The following is a 21,936-nucleotide window of genomic DNA, read 5'->3' as shown; positions in this document are numbered from 1 at the left end:
AAAGTAGATAGTATAAAAATCTAGTTTATTGTACCACTATGATCTCTGCTTCCATTACATGTTCAAATAGAGACCGTTTGAACCGCCATGATCATACAACTGTTTACTATTATATTTCCTTTTTCTTGTACGGATTATTAATCAGTATACTTTACTGTAACAATTAGGGTATGTTTGGCAGGAGAGATGGAGAGGAGGAAGGATGGAAAGGGTAGGAAAGATGGAGAGGAGGAAGGATGGAAAGGGTAGGAAAGATGGAGAGGAGGAATGATGGAGAGAATAGAGGAGTGGAAAGGAAATGGGTATTCGTTTATATGTGTTCGGCAAGTTAGGAAGGATGGAAATTAATATTCAATTCTTTTGTTTGGTATTAGAATGAAATTTGGAAGGATGGAGAGTAATTTAATAATAAAATTATTATTTTATTTTTAATATATTATTAATTATATATATTTATTTTGTTTTAATTTTGTTATTTGATTATCAATTACACAAATTAACAGACCATATGAAATATATATATATATACACAATATTGAAATATATTTTATAAATTCTAAAAGACATGTTTTAAGGATAACTAGATACAAGCATCATGCAATGCACGTGTACTTAGTTTTATTTAGAGAATTTTTTAATTATATTTATTAAATTTGTATCATTGTCATATAAATTTCAAATAAATAAACAATATAATATATGTTACACTCAAAGTTTGAAAATAAATAAATAGCCTCGAAATGTAGGTTCGAAAAGAGTAAAAGCTTGAAAATAACAAGTGTTGGATGTACACTTGTATAAACTGATATAACTACAAATCTGCTATCAGTTATTAGCACTCGAGCATGAGTTGCATTGTTTGAGCCTAACTTGTAGGCTCAAAGGCACCAGCCTTCTCCGAGGTATAAGTTTGGAAAAATCACTAGATGAGGAGGATGGTATAATCAAAATGGCAAGCTCGAAGTCTGGGTCGGTCTCAATAATGCGTGCCAGCAACATAAGATACGAGCTTAGGTGCATGCCTTTTCCAACCATGCTGACGGGACCAGCAAAAAACTTGTTCGACAAGTTCCAAAGGCATTCAATCTCGTCTTGGGAACAATTGGCAAAAGAATTCAAGAAGCATTTCAAGGCCATGGTAGGTATCAGGCCCGATGCCTCAACCTTGACTAATGTTAGACAACAGCCAGGAGAGCCATTGAAAAGCTACCTAGCAAGGTTTAACATAGAGGTGGCACGAGCTCGGAATGTCGATGACAGAGATCATCTTATGGCAGTACGAGGTGGGGTATTTCCAAGGAGTCCCCTTTGGGACATTATGCAAAGGAAACCTATAAGGACAATAGCCGAGTTCAACAACAGGGCTCAGAGATTTGTCAATGTAGAAGAGGCGATGTCAGCATTAAAACTGACCCCTTAACCTGTTATAACTACAACGATGAACATTAACTCAGCCTCGACCTCGGCTACCCCTCGAACATTAACTCAGGAGTATCGTCCCACGAAGACTAAATTACTTTGTACCAATATTTAATTCATAGTCTCTATTTGGCTAACGAAATATTGTCAATAAGAGAAAACTAAAACATAAACATAAACATAAAAACTATGAAACAAAAGCAATAAAATTATAAAAAAAAATAACGATGAAGACTATTAATTAATGGATGAAAATTAGGGAATTTAATCTTGTCATCTTTCCACTATCTATTTCCTTAATGCAATATTCTCATAAAGAATTTATCCTAATTAAGATAGCAAGTTACAAAAGTATTCTACATTCGTGTTAAGATATATAAAACTCAACCTATGTGTCAATTTTCTATATTTCTATGATTAACTCAACATTTAGGAAGCAACATGCATGAGAACTTATAAGCTACATAAACCATATTGATACTTTCGTTCAATATCGAAATCTATGTCTAGTCAATTATAGCATGTTTGAATCTCACATTTCAGATTTTGAAACAAATTCATATATATCATGTAATAAATGGCTAGCAAATCACATGCATTAAGCATAAATTGAAAAGATCTTGTTTACAGAGTTTTTCGGAAACTAGAATATACACACATGAGTGCCCCCCGGATGCTAAATGCTCTCAAAAGGCATGGTGCAAAAGTGAAGAAAACCCTTGGAAAAGGGCTTGTGTATGTGGACACCACTCTAAACGATAAGATGGTCAGGAGCGTGATGATCGATACGGGCGCCACTCACAACTTCATTTCGGAGATCGAAGCTAAACGATTAATACTTAAATGGGAGAAATAATATGGCTGCATGAAAGTGGTTAACTCAGAAGCCCTAGCCACAACCGGCCTGGCTAGGAAGGTGAACATGAAGATCGATTCATGGGAGGGGAAAACTGACTTGGTGGTTGTAAGAATGGACAACTTTGATGTTATATTGGGTATGGGCTTTCTTGCGGAGAAGGGATCCATTCCCATCCCAGCTACAGGAAGTTTACTCATAATGGGGGAGACACCTGCAGTGGTGCCTGCGAAAGTGGAGCAGTCCCTAGAGATCAAGTTATTGTCAACCTTGTAGTTGAAGAAGGGCGTAAAGAGACAAGAGCCCACGTATGTTGCCCTGCCCACAGTATACGAGGATACTGTGGATGAAGTCATTCCACCAGAGATTCGAATGGTCTTGAAGAAGTATGTGGATGTTATGCCGAATCAATTCCCCAATGCCTTGCCACCTAGAAGGGGGAATGATCACTATATCGAATTGGTGCCAGGAGCCAAACCACCAGCGAAGGCGCCATCTGCGAAGGATGTCGCCCCTTGAACTAGAAGAACTGAGGAAGCAGTTGAAGGAGTTACTAGAGGCAGGCTTCATTAGAGCATCAAAGGTGTTGTTTTGTGCACTCGTGCTATTTTAAAAAAAAGCATGATGGGAGCTTGAAATTATGATCTATGTGTTGCTTGTTTGTTGCCTTCGATGGGCCATCGCGTGCCACTTGCCTATGTTGTATGTTCTAGTTGTTGTGTGGGATGTTGTCTTTGGAAGGCTTGCTTTGTGCTTGCCCATGCTTCGTTATTGACCTTATGGAAGGAACCATATGGGTGACAGTGGCTGCCACCCATTTTGAGGTTTGGATGGTCCCGAGTTCGCCTGTGCCGGCTCGGTAACATTCTGCCTGTTACCAGGATTCTGAGTCCGAGCCTCTGCAGGGGCTCGGTTATTCCCAATTTCAGCTGGTAACTCAGCAGTTAAGTTAACCGGAGCTCTAGCCCGGGTGTTTCTTCGGGGCCTCAAGGGAGCAGGTTGCTCTGCCGATGGTGGAGGTTGCTCCGTTCTTCTTATGGCAGCGTTTTTGCGAGGTCGCCCACGAAGCCTGCGGGGAGGAACATGAACGTCCCGCAGAGGTGGGGCTTGATTGTCAGGTGGAGGTTGAGGCTGAGCAGCCTGTGCCTCCGCAGCTAACCTGGCCAGCTTCTCGTTCGGCTTTTTGGCCTCAGCCAACTGTTTTCTTAACTGTCGATTTTCGAGTTCCACAATGGGGACATATCGCTCGGGATTATAATGTTAGGAAAATATAAATTACCTCAATGGAAATTGATAATAATATTACAACTCTATGCAATATATTATAAATAATAATTATTGATTTAAAAAGAGTTACAACTCTATAACTGAAAATTACAAATAAAAGGAGAATGAGATGTAAGATGATAGAAATAGAAAATACAACTCTATTACAAAAGATACAAATAAATTATAAGTGTTTGAACAAAAGGAAATAAAAGGATTACAACTCTTAAACAAAAAGAACAAGTAAATAGAACAAGAAGAAATAGTAGAAAAGCAAATGGAAGAAAATAAGAACAAGAACAAAACCAATAAACTCTCACTCACACAACCAAAGTGAAGAGTGTTGGGGATCACCAACTTGAACAAAGTTTGAAATCTTTGTCCAAAAGCTTATTTCCCCCTAACTCAAGCACTAAGGGATCTCTCACAGATTATAGGAAAAGCTCTCTGGAATTATCAAGCCTTAAGGTGTTTCTAGCCAAGTGCTCTAATGGATAGAAATGTTGTGTCTTACAAGTGAGCTATAGGCTCTGTACGCCCTGGTTTTCCCACGGGCTGATTAGCGGACCGAGCTTCGAACTAATCATGGTTAGTCCATGAACCTCCCCCAGACCGGAGCTCCTGTCTTGAGGTCGTACCTCCTTAGCTCGGGCAATTCCCAAGGACTCGCCGAGACTGTCCAAGACTGGAGCCAGGAGGCTGAAGGCCGAAGGTCAAGTCGGGTGAGAAGCTCTAAGTACGAGCTAGATATGGAGGCTATGACCCCTTTGTAAAGTCAACACACGCAAGATAAACGTGCATATATTTGACATCACGTGTCCGATATCCCCCTGACTTCTCGGACACGCAGCAGGAACATGCATGTTCAGACACCCACGGCTGGGTTGGGCCATGCGACCCATTATCTCCTTACCTATCGATTTGACCATACTTATGTGTCAGGTTTAGGAATTAATCATGAATGTCACAGAGTTGATATGACAAATAAGAAGGTCACGGGATGACCTCCTTACCAACTTCCAGGTGCCCTCTCCTATAAATATGGAGACCCTGGGAGTTGATAGGGGTTGGAAAAATAATCTCTTGTAAGAAATACTTTGTAACCGAATACTCAGTATTAATCAATAATATTGACTAGTGGAGTAGAAGGATTTTAACCTTTGAACCACTCAAAAACGTGTCTTGAGTCACCTATTTCATTCTCTAAGATCTTATATCTGTTACGGTTCTACATTTGGCACTAATCCCTTCATCTTCTTCTCTTAATTACCTGTTGCCGAAGAACCGCGTCAACAGTTTGGTGCTTTCATCGAGAGCAAGTTCGATTAGTGCTGCTGCAAATATCCAACTATGGTGACTACTCGGTCCAGGCATGGTAACGAGACAGAACAACATGATGGGCAGGAGGCTCATCATACCGCCATCCCTGATGAACAAATTCCTGAAGTCCAGCAACGGCCAGAAAAGCAGCCGGCGGGCCAAGACGATACTGGTAGTTCGGCGCCCCGGCCACCTAATCCGAACCCGTGTTATTATACTACGGTGGAGGTGGAGAACGCTCAATTGAGGAGCCAGTTAGCAGCGGCTGGCCAGCAAATCAAGGATATCCTGGCCCGACTACCCCCTCTCACAACCGACGTTAACGTTGGAGAGAGGCAAGGTGAGGCTCCTAAGTCTCGCCGGGGTAACTGGTCCAGGCATAGCCGTTCGGATAGGCTTCCGGCAGCCAACTCCACCCCTTCATCACACCATCGAGAGGCCAACTTCGTAAAAATGCCTGGGACCGGACAACAACAATACAGTCGTTCGGTTAGGACGTCAACTCCTAGCTCTGAACCCTCCTCGAGGACGCCTAGGAGAGCTCGAGGAAATTCCCGAAGGAGATCTGGGGAGGGCCCACGACGTCAGCCCATCCCCGAAGACTGTCCTGCGCCTCGTCCAGATCGCCCGGTGCGGGACCAGCAAGTTGGCAGGGCTGAAAGGCCCCCACCAAATTTGATCCGTCCAGACGGAACTAGGATTGCCTCCCCAGTCAGGCATCCTCCTTCTCCAATCAGATATCCGTCTCCTCCTCGGCCTGTCCGAGACATCCCAGCTTACGGGAGTAGTAGGAGAAACCCACCTTCAGTGGGACCTTCCCGGCGTAGCAGAGCGCCGGAAGAAAGCTCAGGTCCTCACCACCAAAGACGGACTCCAAGCCTATCCAGCAGGAGCCATTGGACCGGCAGTCGCCGGAGTGATCTCTCTGGAGGAGACCTTCGTCAGCGTTTAAGTTCGGCACAAAGTCACCAGACCACTCAGGGAGGTGACCTTCGAGATCGCCTCAGCTCTCATAGAGAGGACCGAGCTGGAGATGGTGGTCAGGCTCGTTTAGGGGGGGTCCGGTCCGAAGTACGTAACGGAGGGAATGTCCCAAATAACCTATCTCAAGATAGGAGGGGCAATAACCCACCTAATATGTACAATGGATCCGGAGCTGTTGAGCAGCCCCGGAATAACCAAGGATCTCAAGACCAAACCCTCGAGCACCTGACTCAGATGGAGGAACTAATGAGGAAGCTCCTATCAGAAAAGGAAAAAGACGAATATGATTCAGGAGACGAAATGGAACTCTTCGCCCCCAACATAGCAGCTACGGCATACCCATCTGGTTTCCGTATGCCTCATTTGTCAAAGTTCAACGGCGACGGAGACCCGTCGGACCATTTAGGGATGTTCAACACCCTAATGATGGCCCATAACATTGGCCCAGAGCTGCGGTGCCTGATCTTCCCTTCCACGCTGACTGGACCTGCCAGGCAGTGGTTCAAGCAGAGTAAAAGACAGTCAATCAGCTCCTGGAAGACCTTCTCAGTTGATTTCAAAAGGGCATTCCGCGCCTCCCAGGCCGCCCGTGTTCAGGCCGACTCCCTGGCCAACGTGAGATAGCAGCCCGGTGAGACGCTGAAGGCCTACCTGAGCAGATTCGCAAATGTAGCTGCTCGGGCTAGAGACGCGGATGATAGCTCTAAGCTCATGGCCATGAGAACCAGAATCCTTGTCGGAGGAGACCTGTGGAAGGATATACAGAGGAAGGGAGTCAGCTCAGTTAACGAATTCCTTAACAGAGCCCAAGAATGGATAAACTTGGAAGAAGCAGAAGCCTCAGTCGCGGGGACCAGCCAGGTTCCCGAGCAGCCCACTGGAGTGGGGACGGACGTCGTGGCAGCGACCCCGGACGTCCCACAGAACAACCAGCCCAGTGGAGGCAAAAGAAAGGGGAACGGTGAAAACAGCCAGCACGGTCAAAAGAAGAATAAGTCTGTAGACAAGTTTAAACCCGTTTTCACGACGTATACCAAGCTCACTCAGTCCAGAGAAAGTATCTTCTTGGCCAACTCTGCTCGGGTCCCCTGGAAGAGGCCGGAGCCATTGAAACACCACAAGGGAAAGAGAGACACTTCCAAATTTTGCTGTTTTCATAACGACGTCGACCACAATACCGACGATTGCAGGCATCTCAAGGATGAAATCGAGACTCTCATCCGAGCAGGCCCCTTGGCCCAATACTCACGGAACAGGGTCCCAACGAGTCGGCCTGCTCCAGAAGTCCCAGCCAGTCAGCCCGAGCCTCGGGTAGATCAGGATGTCCCTCCTCCCGTGATCGGAGGAGAAATATCCACCATCTCTGGAGGTCCGTACGTGGCTGGCACGAGCAGAGGCGCCTAGAAAAGATACGTGAATGAACTAAAGGCTCACAACGGGGTGGAGTTCGTCCCGGAGCAGCGTCAATCAAAACAACAGCGATTAGAGAGACAACCAATCATCTTTACGGAGGAAGACGCAGGCCACGTCCAATTCCCTCATAATGATCCCTTGGTTGTAGCAGCCCAGCTCGCCAATCGGAAAGTAAGGAGAGTGTTGGTAGACAATGGAAGCTCGGTGAACCTCCTATTCCGATCCACCTTAGAAAAGATGGGTTTGACCGTCGCCGTGCTGAAGGCGACCTCCATGATGCTGTACGGTTTTTCGGGAGAAGGATCGACAGCGATAGGGACGATCGAGCTGGTAATCACCCTAGGAGAAGAGTCTCGGACAGTCTCTAAACTACTGGAGTTCGTGGTCATTGACTGCTCCGCTGCCTACAATGCCATTTTGGGGAGGCCTACGCTCATAGCTTTCGAGGCTGTCACCTCCATCCGACACCTCGCCATGAAGTTCCCCACCTCGACGGGAATCTGCACGATCAAGGGCGATCAGCTCGCTGCCAGGGAATGCTACAGCATTTCCATGAAGGGAAAGTCTAAACCCGGGCAACTGGCAATGGCCATCCAGGGCGAAGAGGAATCTCAGGGACCCTTGGCGAATCCCGAGATTGAAAAACCTCGAAGCGCCGAAGAGGAAGAGGTCGCCTTGAATGAGGACATTGACCCCCGAGTAGGCGAAGACAGATCCGAGCTCCAGGCCATTGAGGAGCTCGAGGAGGTGAACCTTGACCCGCAAAATCCATCACGGACGGTCATGCTCGGGAAAAACCTCTGCGGCGGTAGGAAGGCGGAGCTAACAACGTTCCTGCGGGCTAACTTAGACGTATTTGCCTGGTCCCACGAGGACATGGTGGGAATTATCCCGAGTGTCATTATGCACACGCTACATCTGGATAAAAGCGTTCCTGCCAAGTCTCAGAAGCAAAGACGTTTAGGAACAACCCGAGCTGAAGCCCTTGAAGAAGAAGTGGCCCGGCTCAAAAAATGTGGCTTCATCCATGAAGCCAAATTTCCAATTTGGGTCGCCAACCCCGTGCTAGTTCCAAAGCCCAACGGGAAATGGCGGACCTGCATTAACTTCTCCGACCTGAATAAAGCCTGCCCCAAGGATTGTTTTCCACTGCCAAGGATCGATCAGCTGGTGGATGCCACGGCGGGGCACGAGCTCATGTCCTTCATGGACGCGTACTCAGGCTACAATCAGATCGCGATGAATCCGGCGGACCAGGAACACACCAGCTTCATGACCCCGACTAATGTCTATTGCTACAAGGTCATGCCGTTTGGCCTGAAGAACGCCGGAGCTACCTACCAAAGGCTAGTAAATAGAATGTTCGCGGACCAGATCGGAAAAAACATGGAAGTGTACGTTGATGACATGCTTGTCAAGTCAAAGACTGCCGACAACCATGTTTCCGACCTGGAAGAGTGTTTTAAAATACTACGAGAATATGGCATGAGGCTCAATCCCCAGAAATGCACTTTCGGCGTCGCATCGGGGAAATTCCTGGGGTTCATAGTCAATACCCGAGGGATCGAGGCAAATCCAGACAAGATCAGGTCACTGCTCGAGCTTCCTTCCCCCAGGTCGCGGAAAGATGTCCAAGGCCTCACAGGAAGAGTGGCAGCACTCAACTGGTTCATTTCCAAGTCAACCGATAAGTGTTTGCCCTTCTACAACCTGATCCGAGGAAACAAGAAGTTTGAATAGACAGTAGAGTGCAAAAGCACATTCCTCGACCTGAAGGCACATCTGGCTGAACCGCCTGTGCTATGTAAGCCCAGGGCAGGAGAGCCTCTTTTCCTCTACCTGGCCGTCACTTAGGACGCAGCTAGTGCCGTACTAGTACGAGAAGAGGACCAAGTTCAGAAGCCAGTCTACTACATCAGCAAGAGACTCCTCGGGGCAGAATCACGATACCCACTGATGGAAAAACTGGCGTTCTGCCTGATCACGGCCTCGCGAAAGCTCAGGCCATACTTCCAATCTCACTCAGTACACGTCATGACCGATCAGCCTCTAAGGCAGGTTTTGCAAAAGCCTGAAGCATCGGGACGTTTGTTAAAGTGGGCGGTCGAACTCAGTCAGTTCGAGATTTTCTATACTCCACGAACTACCATAAAAAGTCAGGCCTTGGCCGATTTCGTGGCAGAGTGCACGGGATTCCAGGAGAATCCAGCAGAGGGTTCGCCTCAGATCACCTCGCCCCAATCGTTGTGGAAGATCTTTGTAGATGGTTCATCCAATGAGAACGGCTCTGGGGCAGAATCATTCTGATATCCCCCGAGGGACATAGATTCCACTCGGCGCTAAGGTTCGGGTTCAAGGCCTCCAACAACGAGGCGGAATACGAAGCTTTGTTGGCCGGATTGAGGATAGCCAGTGAGTTAAAGGCGAGCTCCGTCCAGTGCTTCAGTGACTCCCAGCTCGTGGTAAACCAGGTTCTGGGCGAATATCAGGCGCGGGGACCTAAGATGGCCGCATATTTGGCGAAGGTAAAAGCCGAGCTATCTGCATTTGAGTGAGGTTCGATCGAACAGATACCCCGAGAACAGAATGCCAATGCAGACGCTCTTGCCAAGCTCTCCACCTCGGGAGAGACAGAGACCCTGGGGTTGGTACCAATAGAATTCTTAGAAAAACCAAGTATAGAAGGATATCGGGCAGAGGTCAAGATGATCGACGCCAGGCCGACCTGGATGACCCCGATTCTTGAATATCTCGTCGAGGGCAAGCTGCCTGAAAGACGCAATGACGCACGGCGAATCTTGTATCAAGCTCCGAGATATACGATAGTCAATGGAGTGTTGTACCGACGTGGGCACTCCCTACCTCTCCTCCGGTGCGTTCTTCCAAGTGAAGCAAAGGCCGTCCTGCAGGAAATTCACGAAGGATTCTGCGGAGACCACACTGGGGGGCAAAGCTTGGCCTTAAAGGTTCTCAGGCAAGGTTATTACTGGCCGACTCTGTCCAAGGACTCGATCTCGTACGTGAAGAGGTGCGACAAGTGCCAGCGATTCGCTGCAGTTGCCCGAGCTCCTCCAGTCGAGCTGAAAATGATCTCGGCCCCTTGGCCATTCGCCGTTTGGGGGATAGATTTAGTAGGCGCCCTGCCTACCGAAAAAGGCGGGGTCCGTTACGCCGTGGTGGCCATCGACTACTTCACTAAGTGGGCCGAGGCAGAGCCATTGGCAACGATCACGTCTAAAAAGGTGCTTGACTTCGTGATTAAAAGCATCATCTGTCGATTCGGCCTGCCCAAAAAGATCGTCTCCGATAACGGCACTCAGTTCGACAGCGACCTGTTCACCAAGTTTTGTGAAAGGCACGAAATTGTGAAAAGCTTATCCTCCGTGGCCTATCCTCAGGCGAACGGCCAGGTCGAGGCTGTCAACAAGACTCTAAAGGCGAGCCTCAAGAAAAGATTAGATGAAGCAAAGGGGGTCTGCCCAGAACAGCTCCCCCAAGTCCTATGGGCATACTGAACCTCGCATCGGACTCCTACGGGTCATACTCCTTTCTCCCTAACCTTCGGGAGTGAAGCAGTCCTCCCCGTGGAAGTTAAGGTTCTGTCGCATAGAGTACAGTCCTACGACCAAGATCGGAACCATGAGCTCCTATGCCATTCCCTTGACCAAGTTGATGAAAGGCGAGAGGATTCGCAACTCCAGCTCGCCCATTATCAGCAGAAGATCACTCGCTACTTCAACACTAAAGTAAAAAAACGCGCCTTTGGTTTGGGCGACTTGGTCCTAAGGAGAGTTTTCCTGGCCGGGAAAGATCCCAAAGATGGAGTCTTGGGACCGAACTGAGAAGGACCATACCAGGTCATCGAGGTCATCAAGGAGGGAGCTTATAAATTGGCTCGACTTGATGGAGCGGCGGTCCCGCGAACTTGGAACGCCATCCACTTAAAGAGATATTATCAGTGATCCACTTGTAAGGCCTGGAAAGCCACTTTTTATGTATTAATAAAAATCAACTTTTTACGCATATTTGCAAGTGTAATCTTAAAGTAACCACGAAAGACCCTTTCCCAGTTACTTGGGGGGCATATGGTACCTGGATATAACCAAGTCTCCTTAATGACTTAGATGTCGATCCTTATCTATGGATCGTTGCTCTTCTTAAAGAACTCGAGATATGGATAAGGGTTAACATTAACTAAGTCCTATCCTGGTTTTAACCGAGTCGTAAAACTTAGAAGTTGATTTAAATCTATTTTTCGTTGTTCTTCTTAAAGAGCTCGAGATATGGATAAAAGTTAACACGAACTAAGTTTTCTAAATAAGTTCCTGGTTTTAACCGGGTCGTAAAACTTAGAAGTTAATTAAAATCTATTTTTCGTTGTTCTTCTTAAAGAGCTCGAGATATGGATAAAAGTTAACATGAACTAAGTTTTCTAAATAAGTTCCTGGTTTTAACCGGGTCGTAAAACTTAGAAGTTGATTTAAATCTATTTTTCGTTGTTCTTCTTAAAGAGCTCGAGATATGGATAAAAGTTAACACGAACTAAGTTTTCTAAATAAGTTCCTGGATTTAACCGGGTCGTAAAACTTAGAAGTTAATTAAAATCTATTTTTCGTTGTTCTTCTTAAAGAGCTCGAGATATGGATAAAAGTTAACACGAACTAAGTTTTCCAAATAAGTTCCTGGTTTTAACCGGGTCGTAAAACTTAGAAGTTGATTTAAATCTATTTTTCGTTGTTCTTCTTAAAGAGCTCGAGATATGGATAAAAGTTAACACGAACTAAGTTTTCTAAATAAGTTCCTGGTTTTAACTGGGTCGTAAAACTTAGAAGTTAATTTAAATCTATTTTTCGTTGTTCTTCTTAAAGAGCTCGAGATATGGATAAAAGTTAACACGAACTAAGTTTTCCAAATAAGTTCCTGGTTTTAACCGGGTCGTAAAACTTAGAAGTTGATTTAAATCTATTTTTCGTTGTTCTTCTTAAAGAGCTCGAGATATGGATAAAAGTTAACACGAACTAAGTTTTCTAAATAAGTTCCTGGTTTTAACTGGGTTGTAAAACTTAGAAGTTGATTTAAAATCTATTTTTCGTTGTTCTTTTTAAAGAGCTCGAAATATGGATAACGGTCGACATGAACTAAGTTTATCAACAATATATATATATATTGTAGCCAAAAGCATAAAAAAAAACGCAAGTTAAAAGGCGTCAGAACAAATTTTCTCGAGGTGAAAACACCTCATGCAAAGGTTACATACAAAATCTTAAAAATATTCGAAGGCAAAAAAGAAAAAGCGCCCTAAGCTCCGTCGGTCGGCCCTTTGGAAGTCGCTGTCTCACCCTGCTCCGCCGCGCCAGAGGCTTCCCCAGTCTCCGAAGGCGGCGCCTCTTTCTCAAGCCGAGCTTGGAACTTCACCAGCAAGCTCGCCCAAAGGCTCGGTGACATGAAGGAGAAGTCAGCCTCTGGGTTGAAAGCCCAGCAGTGATAGAACAGATCCTGCATGGACTGCTCCGATGTGGTTCGTTCGGCCTCCAGGGCGACCTGGGCGGCTTGGATCTCAGTCTTCGCGGCCTCGAGGTCTTTCCGCGAGGTAGCAAGGGAGGCTTCGAACTCTTGGACCTGCAGGCGGGTCTTCTCCAGCTCGGTCTTCGCCTTTAGCTGAGCCTCCTGAAGAGCAGCCTGGTGCTCGGTCCTCATATCATCGAGCTGAGTTCTGGCCCTGGTGATGCTCCGGTGAAGAGCGACGACGCCCTGCGATAAATGAAAGAAAAATGGCCTTAGAGGAAAAATAGGGCAAAGTATGATGGTAAAAGCCTAAGACAAAGAAAAAAGAAGGGGGCAGCTTACCGTTAGAGTCATGCCTATTGAAGACTCCATTACGTCAACCGGGCTCATTGTCTCAATAGCCCGGAGCTCCTTCTCGGTGAACTTATAGATATGGTCGATGGCGTAGTTCGCCGATTCGTACACCGTTCCTCGGAAAGCTTCGGGGATCTTCTCAAGGTTTTGAGGGTTGACTGGGATGCGCACGTCGGAGGCCACCGCAGCCGGGGCCCCGAGCTCCGTTCCTGCGTCCTGGGTGACGGCTGGAGCCCGCTGAGGTGGTGGAGGCACTTGGCCTGCTTCGGCAGCAGGAAGAATCGCTCCTGCGTCTTGGGCTGCCGGGGTTTTCTCCTTTTCCTTTGCCGGGGACTGGCTGGAGGTCCCAGCAGTGCTCCTGGGCCCCCGGAGCCTTTTCAGTCTTGGCCCGGCTAAGCGCTTTCCCCCGAAGACGGCGCCTCGCAAGTTCCCCTCGGTTTGAGACATCTCTTCTGTCAAGCAAAAAACATGGTTATTACAAGTTAGCAATCATGCAGAGATAAAGACAGAAGATTAAAGCTAAAAAGTATGCGAATACTAAGGGAGCCCTACCCCCCGAGCTGGAAGAACCTAAGACGATTATTTCCCAAATTGGCGCAAGTTCTGGCTCCGGGTCTGGTTCAGGGCTAGATTCTCCTACATACTGCCTAAGCCCCGGAGCATAGATCCCCCTCTGGAGTGATGGCCATGTGCGTAGGTTTGTCCCATACTCCTGAAAAAGGATCGACCTAAAGGCTAAGGTATTGTCTACTACTATGGTACCCCTAGGTCGGCTATCTTGGTGATCCAGCACGAGCCGGTCGACACAATGGAGCAGGGTTGTGTTCAGATCTGGATCGCTTCGGTGACGATGGACGAGCTGCCTAGGATTGAACCTAGCCAGCCGGGGGTCGGCAGTGGCCCTATCTAGATCCCTAAACAGATAAAGGTTACCTTGGCCAGAAGGACCCGCGGCTGCTCCGGATTGAATCCTCTCCTCGCCCATTATATGGGCGACCTCCAAGGTCCTCTTCCTATTCCTCACGAGCGGAGCTTCGTCGCCCTCGTCCTCCTCACCTTCATCTTCCGCGACCTCCTCCACGTTGATAGGTCTGATGTCGCGAGCTGGGGGCAGCCCCCTGGGCCTCTTTAGGTTCAGGGTTTGATTCGGAAAAATCAACTTGCAAGCCACCATCGTCTCGTCCGTCACGAGCACGCGATAATCCTTCTCACTGTGGGGCAAGCTGGCCAGTGTTTCATACTGTGCTCCGAGGGTCACAGATTTCTCTGTCCTCGCGAAGATGGCTGCGTAATGAGTTTAAGTCCGAAAGGGAGTACAGAAGGGGCTAAAGTGATATTTCGACACACAAGCTAGGGTCAGAGAGTACTTACGAGGACGATTGAAGTAGTGGTGCTCGCAGTTCCGGAACCCAGTTGACATGAAGAACTGGTCCTTAAAATCATTGGGGTGGCTGGGCAGCTCGATGACCGCTGCCGTATTGGGAAAACGGGTTAAATAGTAGAACCCGTCACCTCGCCCCCGCTGGTCCGGGCTGGCTTTGAGGCAAAAGAAATACAAAATATCTGCAGGAGTGGGGACCTCCCACTCTTGCTTCTGGAATAAGTACCTCAACCCTGCCAGCAGACGGTAGGAGTTGAGGGGAGCTGAAATGGGGCCAACCCCACGCAGTTCAAGAAATCAGCAAAGTACTGATCCAAGGGAAGGAAGGCCCCTGCCTTGAAGTGTTCACCGCTCCAGGCCGCGAATGATTCCTCGAGCGGCGCGCAGCTCCGCTCGCCCTCCAAGGCAGGTCGTGCAATAACGGAGGCCTTCCCCAGTGCGATGTTGTGAGCGAGGAAGAGTTTGTTAATCTTCGTCTGGTCGGTTATCTTTGAGACGATTCTCTCCGCCTCAAAGAATGCGTCGGGAGCCACCTCGACCTCCTTCTCCACTGCCGGTCCGAAAATGGGGGATCGGGGAGCTAGGCATCACCGTCTTTCCTTTCTCCTGCTGGGGGGCCGAGCTTCCAACGTTCTTCTGGGGGAGATTCCTTTTCGGAGCCATCTGGTCGTCTAACGAACAAAAGAAAACACTTTAGAAAAGGCGACCCAAGCAGGAGGAAGAAGCAATTCTTATTTGCACGAGCTGAGGTAAGCCCAGCCCGTGGAGAGTGAAACCACGCGGTTCAATGGACACGCGCTTATACTCCCAACAGATACCCGATTACTCGGAATTCGCGTGTCAGGAGGTTCAGAATAGAATTTTCCTTGGGGGGAAAGTTTCAGTAGGTAGAAAATTGTAAAACCACTTGTGAGGTGTGTTCCCTAAGCTACCCGGTTTTGCACCCAAAAATTCCCAAAACTCCTACCCAGAAATTTTCCCAGGAAAAGCATCCTGAAACCCATACTCTAAAAACGATTTCCTACAACAAATATATCCTAACCTAAAAAGGCTGTCACCCTCCATATCCACAAAACCCAGAAAACCCTTGCATGCGGCTACAGTGAAATTTTTTACCTAAGATACAGTAGCATGTTTTCAAAGCACACAGGGTCAGGAAACTTACAGTATATGGCTAGGAAGTGGACGAGAGTGTTGCGTTGGTAGGAGCTCCGTCGGTGTAGTAGCTTCCAAAGCTTCGGAGAAAGCTGTGCGCCTAAGCTTCTTGAATGGTGAAAATGGCAGCAGCAGAGTCGAGGGTTTCGTTCTTCTGGAATTTGGAGACAAAAGAAGAAAAGAGGATTGGAAAATTTCGAATGAAAGGGTGGCCCCTGCGTAGGGTGGCCACCCCCTTTCTTATATGCGTGAAGGATCACGTGTAGAAGACTCTTGGATGGCCCTGATGGGGGATCCGAGGCCTTCCACTCGAAATGCGAAACGACGGCTGGGCATAGGCTAGGCCATTAAATGCGGTTCTCGTAAGACGTACCGTCACCACCCACGATGTTCCACGTATCAGGCGCCTGCATAAAGAGTGGAATACAAAGAGTTTGTGGGGAAGTCTAAAAGCCCCTACTGTGGTCTTATATACGACGTCATATACCACGAGCAGGAGATTGGGGGGCAGATGTACGCCCTGGTTTTCCCACGGGCTGAGTAGCGGACCGAGCTTCGGACTAATCATGGTTAGTCCATGAACCTCCCCCAGACCGGAGCTCCTGTCTTGAGGTCGTACCTCCTTAGCTCGGGCAATCCCCAAGGACTCGCCGGGACTGTCCAAGACTGGAGCCAGGAGGCAGAAGGCCGAAGGTCAGGTCGGGTGAGAAGCTCTAAGTACGAGCTGGATATGGAGGCTAAACAAGAGACTTAAACTTCACACAGTATCATTTAAAATTTAATGAAATTATTAGATACAGATGCAGTACCGTAACCTAAACAAGAGACTTAAACTTCACACTGATTTAAACCCAAGTTGCTTGTACTCAAACCTTAACCTTTCTTTTGCTTTTGACGTTTTCAGTGTTAGACCCAAAATTTATGTAAAATGCGATTTATTGTAAAATATTGAAAGGGAATGTTTTGGATTTCCAAGAGTCAAGAACGTTTTTTTTCCTCTTTATAAGAGAGTGAAAAAAAAATAATCCACTTCATTCAGATCAAGCTTTACAAACTGAAGTCAACACCATGAAATTAGTCCCACAAACTCGTTTCTCTCTTCTTGTTCTTGTTCTTCATATTTTTGTTTTGCATCCATTGAAGATTACTTCCTCATCAAAACCACAAGCAGAGGCTCTGATAAGATGGAAGAACAGCTTGGTGTTGAAACCATCTTCTCTGAATTCATGGTCCAGCAACAACATCAACAATCTTTGCAACTGGACTAGTGTTGTCTGTGATGGCTCCACCAGGGAAATCTCACAAATAGACCTCTCCAACTTGTACCTGAATGGTTCATTAGACCAGTTCAACTTCTCGTTGTTCCACAACATCACCGTATTCAACCTCAACAACAACAATATGGTTGGTTTTATACCACCAGCCATTGGTAATCTCACTAAGCTCACTTTGTTGGACTTGAGTGACAATCATATTGAAGGAGAAATACCAGTGGAGATGAGCCAATTGTCAGAGCTTCAATATCTTAGTTTGTTAAAAAATTCTCTCAAGGGTACGATCCCTTACGAGCTTAGCAATCTAAGAAAGGTACGATACTTATCCCTTGGAGCAAACTCTTTGGAGACTTCTGACTGGTCTAAATTTTCAAGCATGCCTTTGTTGACCTACCTTGATCTTTCTTTGAATAACTTTAATTCAACATTCCCAGATTTCATATTAAAGTGTAGGAACTTGACCTTCCTAGACATGTCCCAAAACAATTGGAATGGCTCAATTCCAAAATCTGTATTCTCCAATCTACCGTTACTTAAAATGTTGGATCTTTCTGAGAACCATCTGACGGGTCCAATTCCAACTTCTATGTGGAACCTCAAAAACCTCATCTTTTTCTATGTAAACACCAACCAACTATCAGGAGAGTTTCCATTTAACATTTATAGTCTCGGTAACTTGGAGAAATTATTTCTTTACGCCAATAATTTCACTGGTTCAATTCCTTCAGAGATTGGAAACTTGAAAAAACTTAAAAGGTTGGATCTTTCCGAGAACCATCTCATGGGTCCAATTCCATCTTCTCTATGGACCTTAAAAAAGCTTACCTTGTTGCAACTTTTCGACAACAATCTGGTTGGAACCATACCACCAGAGATCGAAAATCTAAAACTCCTCACAACTTTTGCTGTAAGCACCAACCAACTATCAGGAGAGTTGCCCGTTAACATTTCTAGGCTGAGTAACTTGGAGAAGTTATTTGTTTTTGCCAATAATTTCACTGGCTCAATTCCTTCGGAGATTGGAAACTTGAAGAAACTTAAAAGGTTGGATCTTTCCGAGAACCATCTCATGGGTCCAATTCCATCTTCTCTGTGGACCTTAAAAAATCTTACCTTGTTGCAACTTGTCGACAATAATCTGGTTGGAACCATACCACCAGAGATCGAAAATCTAAAACTCCTCACAACTTTTGCTGTAAGCACCAACCAACTATCAGGAGAGTTGCCCGTTAACATTTCTAGGCTGAGTAACTTGGAGAAGTTATTTGTTTTTGCCAATAATTTCACTAGCTCAATTCCTTCAGAGATTGGAAACTTGAAGAAACTTAAAAGTGTGGATCTTTCCGAGAACCATCTCATGGGTCCAATTCCATCTTCTCTATGGACCTTAAAAAAAGCTTACCTTGTTGCAACTTGTCGACAACAATCTGGCTGGAACCATACCACCTGAGATCGAAAATCTAAAACTCCTCACAACTTTTGCTGTAAGCACCAACCAACTATCAGGAGAGTTGCCCGTTAACATTTCTAGGATGAGTAACTTGGAGAAGTTATTTGTTTTTGCCAATAATTTCACTGGCTCAATTCCTTCGGAGATTGGAATCTTGAAGAAACTTAAAAGTTTGGATCTTTCCTAGAACCATCTCATGGGTCCAATTCCATCTTCTCTATGGACCTTAAAAAAGCTTACCTTGTTGCAACTTTTCGACAACAATCTGGTTGGAACCATACCACCTGAGATCGAAAATCTAAAACTCCTCACAACTTTTGATGTAAGCACCAACCAACTATCAGGGGTGTTGCCGGTTAACATTTCTAGACTCAGTAACTTGGAGAAGTTATATGTTGACATCAATACTTTCACTGGTACAATTCCTTCAGAGATTGGAAACTTGAAAAAACTTAAAATATTGGAACTTTCTGAAAACCATCTCACTGGTCCAATTCCAAATTCTCTATTGAACCTCAAAGACCTCACCTATTTTGCTGTAGACACCAACCAACTATCAGGAGAGTTGCCCGTTAACATTTCTAGACTGAGTAACTTGGAGGAGTTATTTGTTTCCCCCAATAATTTCACTGGTTCAATTCCTTCAAAGATTGGAAACTTGAAGAAACTTAAAGTGTTGGATGTCAGCATCAATCAACTCTCAGGAGAGTTGCCGAAAAGTATTTCTAGCCTTTATAACTTGGAGGCCATCAATGTTGTGAGCAATAATTTCACTGGAACAATTCCCAAAGACTTTGGGAAGAACATTCCTAGATTGAATTTTGTTAGCTTATCATACAACAACTTCTTTGGAGAGTTGCCTCAAGAATTGTGTAGAGGGTTTAATCTAGAGATTTTGAGTATATACAACAACAAATTTATAGGGTCATTGCCTGAGTGCTTGAGAAACTGCACCAAATTAAAAAGAGTAAGGCTTGATGGGAACCAATTCACAGACAACGTCACAAATGCTTTTGGATTTCACCCACATCTAGATTCCATCTTCTTAAACAACAACCTATTCGTTGGAGAAATTTCAATTACCTGGGGAAAATGCCAGAATCTCACCAGATTGCAGATGGGCCAAAATAAAATCTCCGGTAAGATCCCTCCGGAACTCGGGAGTTTGACAAAGTTGGAACTTTTGAGCCTAGAGTCCAATGAGTTAAGTGGGGAAATTCCAACTCAATTGGGAGATCTTAAACTTTTGTACCATCTTAATCTCAGCAATAATCATTTGATAGGGGAAATCCCTAGGAGTCTATCAGATTTGAGTGAGCTACAATATCTTGATTTGTCGACAAACAATTTAGCAGGTAAGATACCAGAGTGGCTTGGTAATTGTGAAGGACTACTGAGCTTAAACCTCAGTCACAATATTATATCAAGTGAAATACCACCAGAGCTTGGAAATTTGGCCTCTTTGCGTTATGTATTGGATCTCAGTAGCAATTTGATATTTGGAGAAATACCCTCAAGCCTCTCCAAGCTTACAATGTTGAAAATTCTCAACATCTCTCATAACAACCTCTCAGGTAGTATTCCACAATCATTTTCCCACCTAATAAGTGTAAGTTGCATCGATTTTTCTTTCAACAACTTGAGTGGTTCGATCCCAACTTTCCGAAATACTCCGAAAAGTGTTTATGATGGAAATCCTGGATTGTGTGGAAACAGTACAGGACTTAAGCCCTGTAGAAGGCAAACAAACAAAAGTAACACTGTTCTAATTATAGTCATGGGCGTCGTTTGTGGCCTTGTAGTTCTTGTTACTGCCATTGTCACGACTCTCATATTGTGCCATAAATTCAAAGTGTTAGCTAAGCAAAGGAAAAGTTCTAACCAAAAGGACACTCATCAGTCATTGATATGGGAGAAAGATGCAAAGTTTACATTCGGAGAAATTGTGGAGGCAACCGAAGACTTCGACGACAAGTATTGCATTGGAAAAGGAGGCTTCGGTACTGTTTACAAGGCTATATTGAGATCACATGAATTGGTTCTTGCAGTTAAGCGGTTGCATATGTCAGATTCGAGTGACATTCCCGAAGTTAGTCGCATAAGTTTCGAGAATGAGATTCGAACTCTGACCGAAGTCCGACATCGGAATATCATAAAGCTTTATGGGTTCTGCTCAAGAAAGGGTGGTTTGTACTTGGTGTATCAATATGCAAATAGGGGCAGCCTTGCTAAAGTATTATATGGCTCAACCGATCTTGATTGGGATTCAAGGGTGAAGATAGTTCAAGGACTAGCTCGTGCAATCTCATACTTGCACCATGACTGTTCTCCACCAATAGTCCACCGCGATGTGTCTTTGAATAATGTACTACTCGGCTTCGATTTCGTTCCGTTACTTTCAAACTTTGGCACGGCTCGATTGTTGATCCCTGACTTGTCCATTTGGACAAATGTAGCTGGGTCTTACGGCTACATGGCCCCAGGTTACAATTTTACTCAATATTAATTAGCACATGCATGAACTTTTAGATTGCCAATATGCTCATATTTGATTTTTCAAGTGTTTGTTTTCAAATTGGTTTTGTTGTGCAGAGTTAGCTTTAACCATGCGCGTGACAGAAAAGTGTGATGTCTATAGCTTTGGAGTCGTAGCTTTGGAAATTATGATGGGAAAGCACCCAAGAGAACTATTGGAATCTTTATCATCAGCCCGGTCGAAGACATTATTTGCAACTATGTTATTAAAAGATGTGTTAGATCAACGGCTGTTACCTCCTTCTGAGAGATTATCAATGGTTGTGGTGTTAGTGGTGAGCTTGGCATTTTCATGTACAAGAAGTAGACCAGAGTCAAGACCCAGCATGCATTTTGTGGCGCAAGAATTGTCAACCAGGAGTAGAGCTTCCATGATCTCTGAGCCATTGAGGACGATTACGATTGAGAAGCTTGCTGAACTTCAATATCAGTAGCAGAAAAAATATTTAATTAATTAGAACTGGTACTTATGTAAGAGGTTTATCTCGTTCTACAGATTAGTTAATGTTTTTACTACTTGTTTAATAAATTTTATTACTTGTTTAATAAAGATCATAGTGATGTAGTAATTTCAGTTTTTATTTTACTCATGATTTGTATACAAAGTGCAGTATTTCTCATCGAGAAAAAAGATAAATAAAACAGGGGAGTTTATTTTTCTGTTCTTAAAGTTTGTTGATTTATATCATTCTCGTGGTGTTTGATGTTGTATATGCAATCATTGATTTTGAATTATTGTTATCCTATTTTCATTTATTATCTTATTATCTTAAGATGATAGATTGGGTTTCGTTGTCATTTTCCCAATAGACTTGATTTGTGTTAAGACAGTAGCTGTTAAGTTAGTTAGAGGTCTGTCATATGTAAAGTTTTAATTGTTTAAGTCTGTTATTGAAGCTTAAGCAAGCTATATAACTCTGCAATATAAGGTTATTCTCATGTTTGGTAAATGGGAAATAGACTCGAAAGAAAAGATTAGGAAAAACAAGAAAAGTAGTCAAAGTCAACACATGAATCCATCAAC

The 21,936-nt window shown here is 45.1% G+C and overlaps 3 protein-coding genes across 3 annotated transcripts; all 3 read left to right on the top strand.

Moving 5' to 3' along the window:
• The first annotated feature begins 16,721 nt into the window (after positions 1-16,721).
• On the top strand, positions 16,722-18,377 carry LOC133829938 (probable leucine-rich repeat receptor-like protein kinase At1g35710). The gene has a single exon (XM_062259809.1). The coding sequence runs from the start codon at positions 16,722-16,724 to the stop codon at positions 18,375-18,377; it is 1,656 nt and encodes a 551-aa protein (XP_062115793.1).
• A 196-nt stretch (positions 18,378-18,573) lies between these two features.
• Positions 18,574-19,321, top strand: LOC133829805 (probable leucine-rich repeat receptor-like protein kinase At1g35710). Its single transcript, XM_062259634.1, has 2 exons — positions 18,574-19,200; positions 19,301-19,321. Exons 1-2 carry the CDS (start codon positions 18,574-18,576, stop codon positions 19,319-19,321), a joined length of 648 nt encoding a protein of 215 aa, XP_062115618.1.
• LOC133784689 (MDIS1-interacting receptor like kinase 2-like) lies at positions 19,290-21,564 on the top strand. The gene is made up of 2 exons (XM_062223979.1): positions 19,290-20,860; positions 20,970-21,564. The coding sequence occupies exons 1-2, from the start codon at positions 19,495-19,497 to the stop codon at positions 21,344-21,346; spliced, it is 1,743 nt and encodes a 580-aa protein (XP_062079963.1). The 5' UTR covers positions 19,290-19,494; the 3' UTR covers positions 21,347-21,564.
• The last annotated feature ends 372 nt before the right edge of the window (positions 21,565-21,936 follow it).

Source organism: Humulus lupulus, chromosome 1 (genome assembly GCF_963169125.1).
Source record: "Humulus lupulus chromosome 1, drHumLupu1.1, whole genome shotgun sequence".
NCBI lineage: Eukaryota > Viridiplantae > Streptophyta > Magnoliopsida > Rosales > Cannabaceae > Humulus > Humulus lupulus.
This window is presented reverse-complemented; position numbering and strand designations above follow the sequence as displayed.

What these genes read in the sequence shown, in the direction of transcription:
- LOC133784689 (XM_062223979.1), top strand. Translation starts at nt 19,495, where the DNA reads ATGGGCCAAAATAAAATCTCCGGTAAGATCCCTCCGGAACTCGGGAGT. An exon ending in TTACGGCTACATGGCCCCAG is followed by an intron (nt 20,861 to 20,969) that starts GTTACAATTTTA and finishes TTTGTTGTGCAG; the next exon opens with AGTTAGCTTTAACCATGCGC.
- LOC133829938 (XM_062259809.1), top strand. Translation starts at nt 16,722, where the DNA reads ATGAAATTAGTCCCACAAACTCGTTTCTCTCTTCTTGTTCTTGTTCTT.
- LOC133829805 (XM_062259634.1), top strand. Translation starts at nt 18,574, where the DNA reads ATGGGTCCAATTCCATCTTCTCTATGGACCTTAAAAAAGCTTACCTTG. An exon ending in ACATTCCTAGATTGAATTTT is followed by an intron (nt 19,201 to 19,300) that starts GTTAGCTTATCA and finishes ACAAATTTATAG; the next exon opens with GGTCATTGCCTGAGTGCTTG.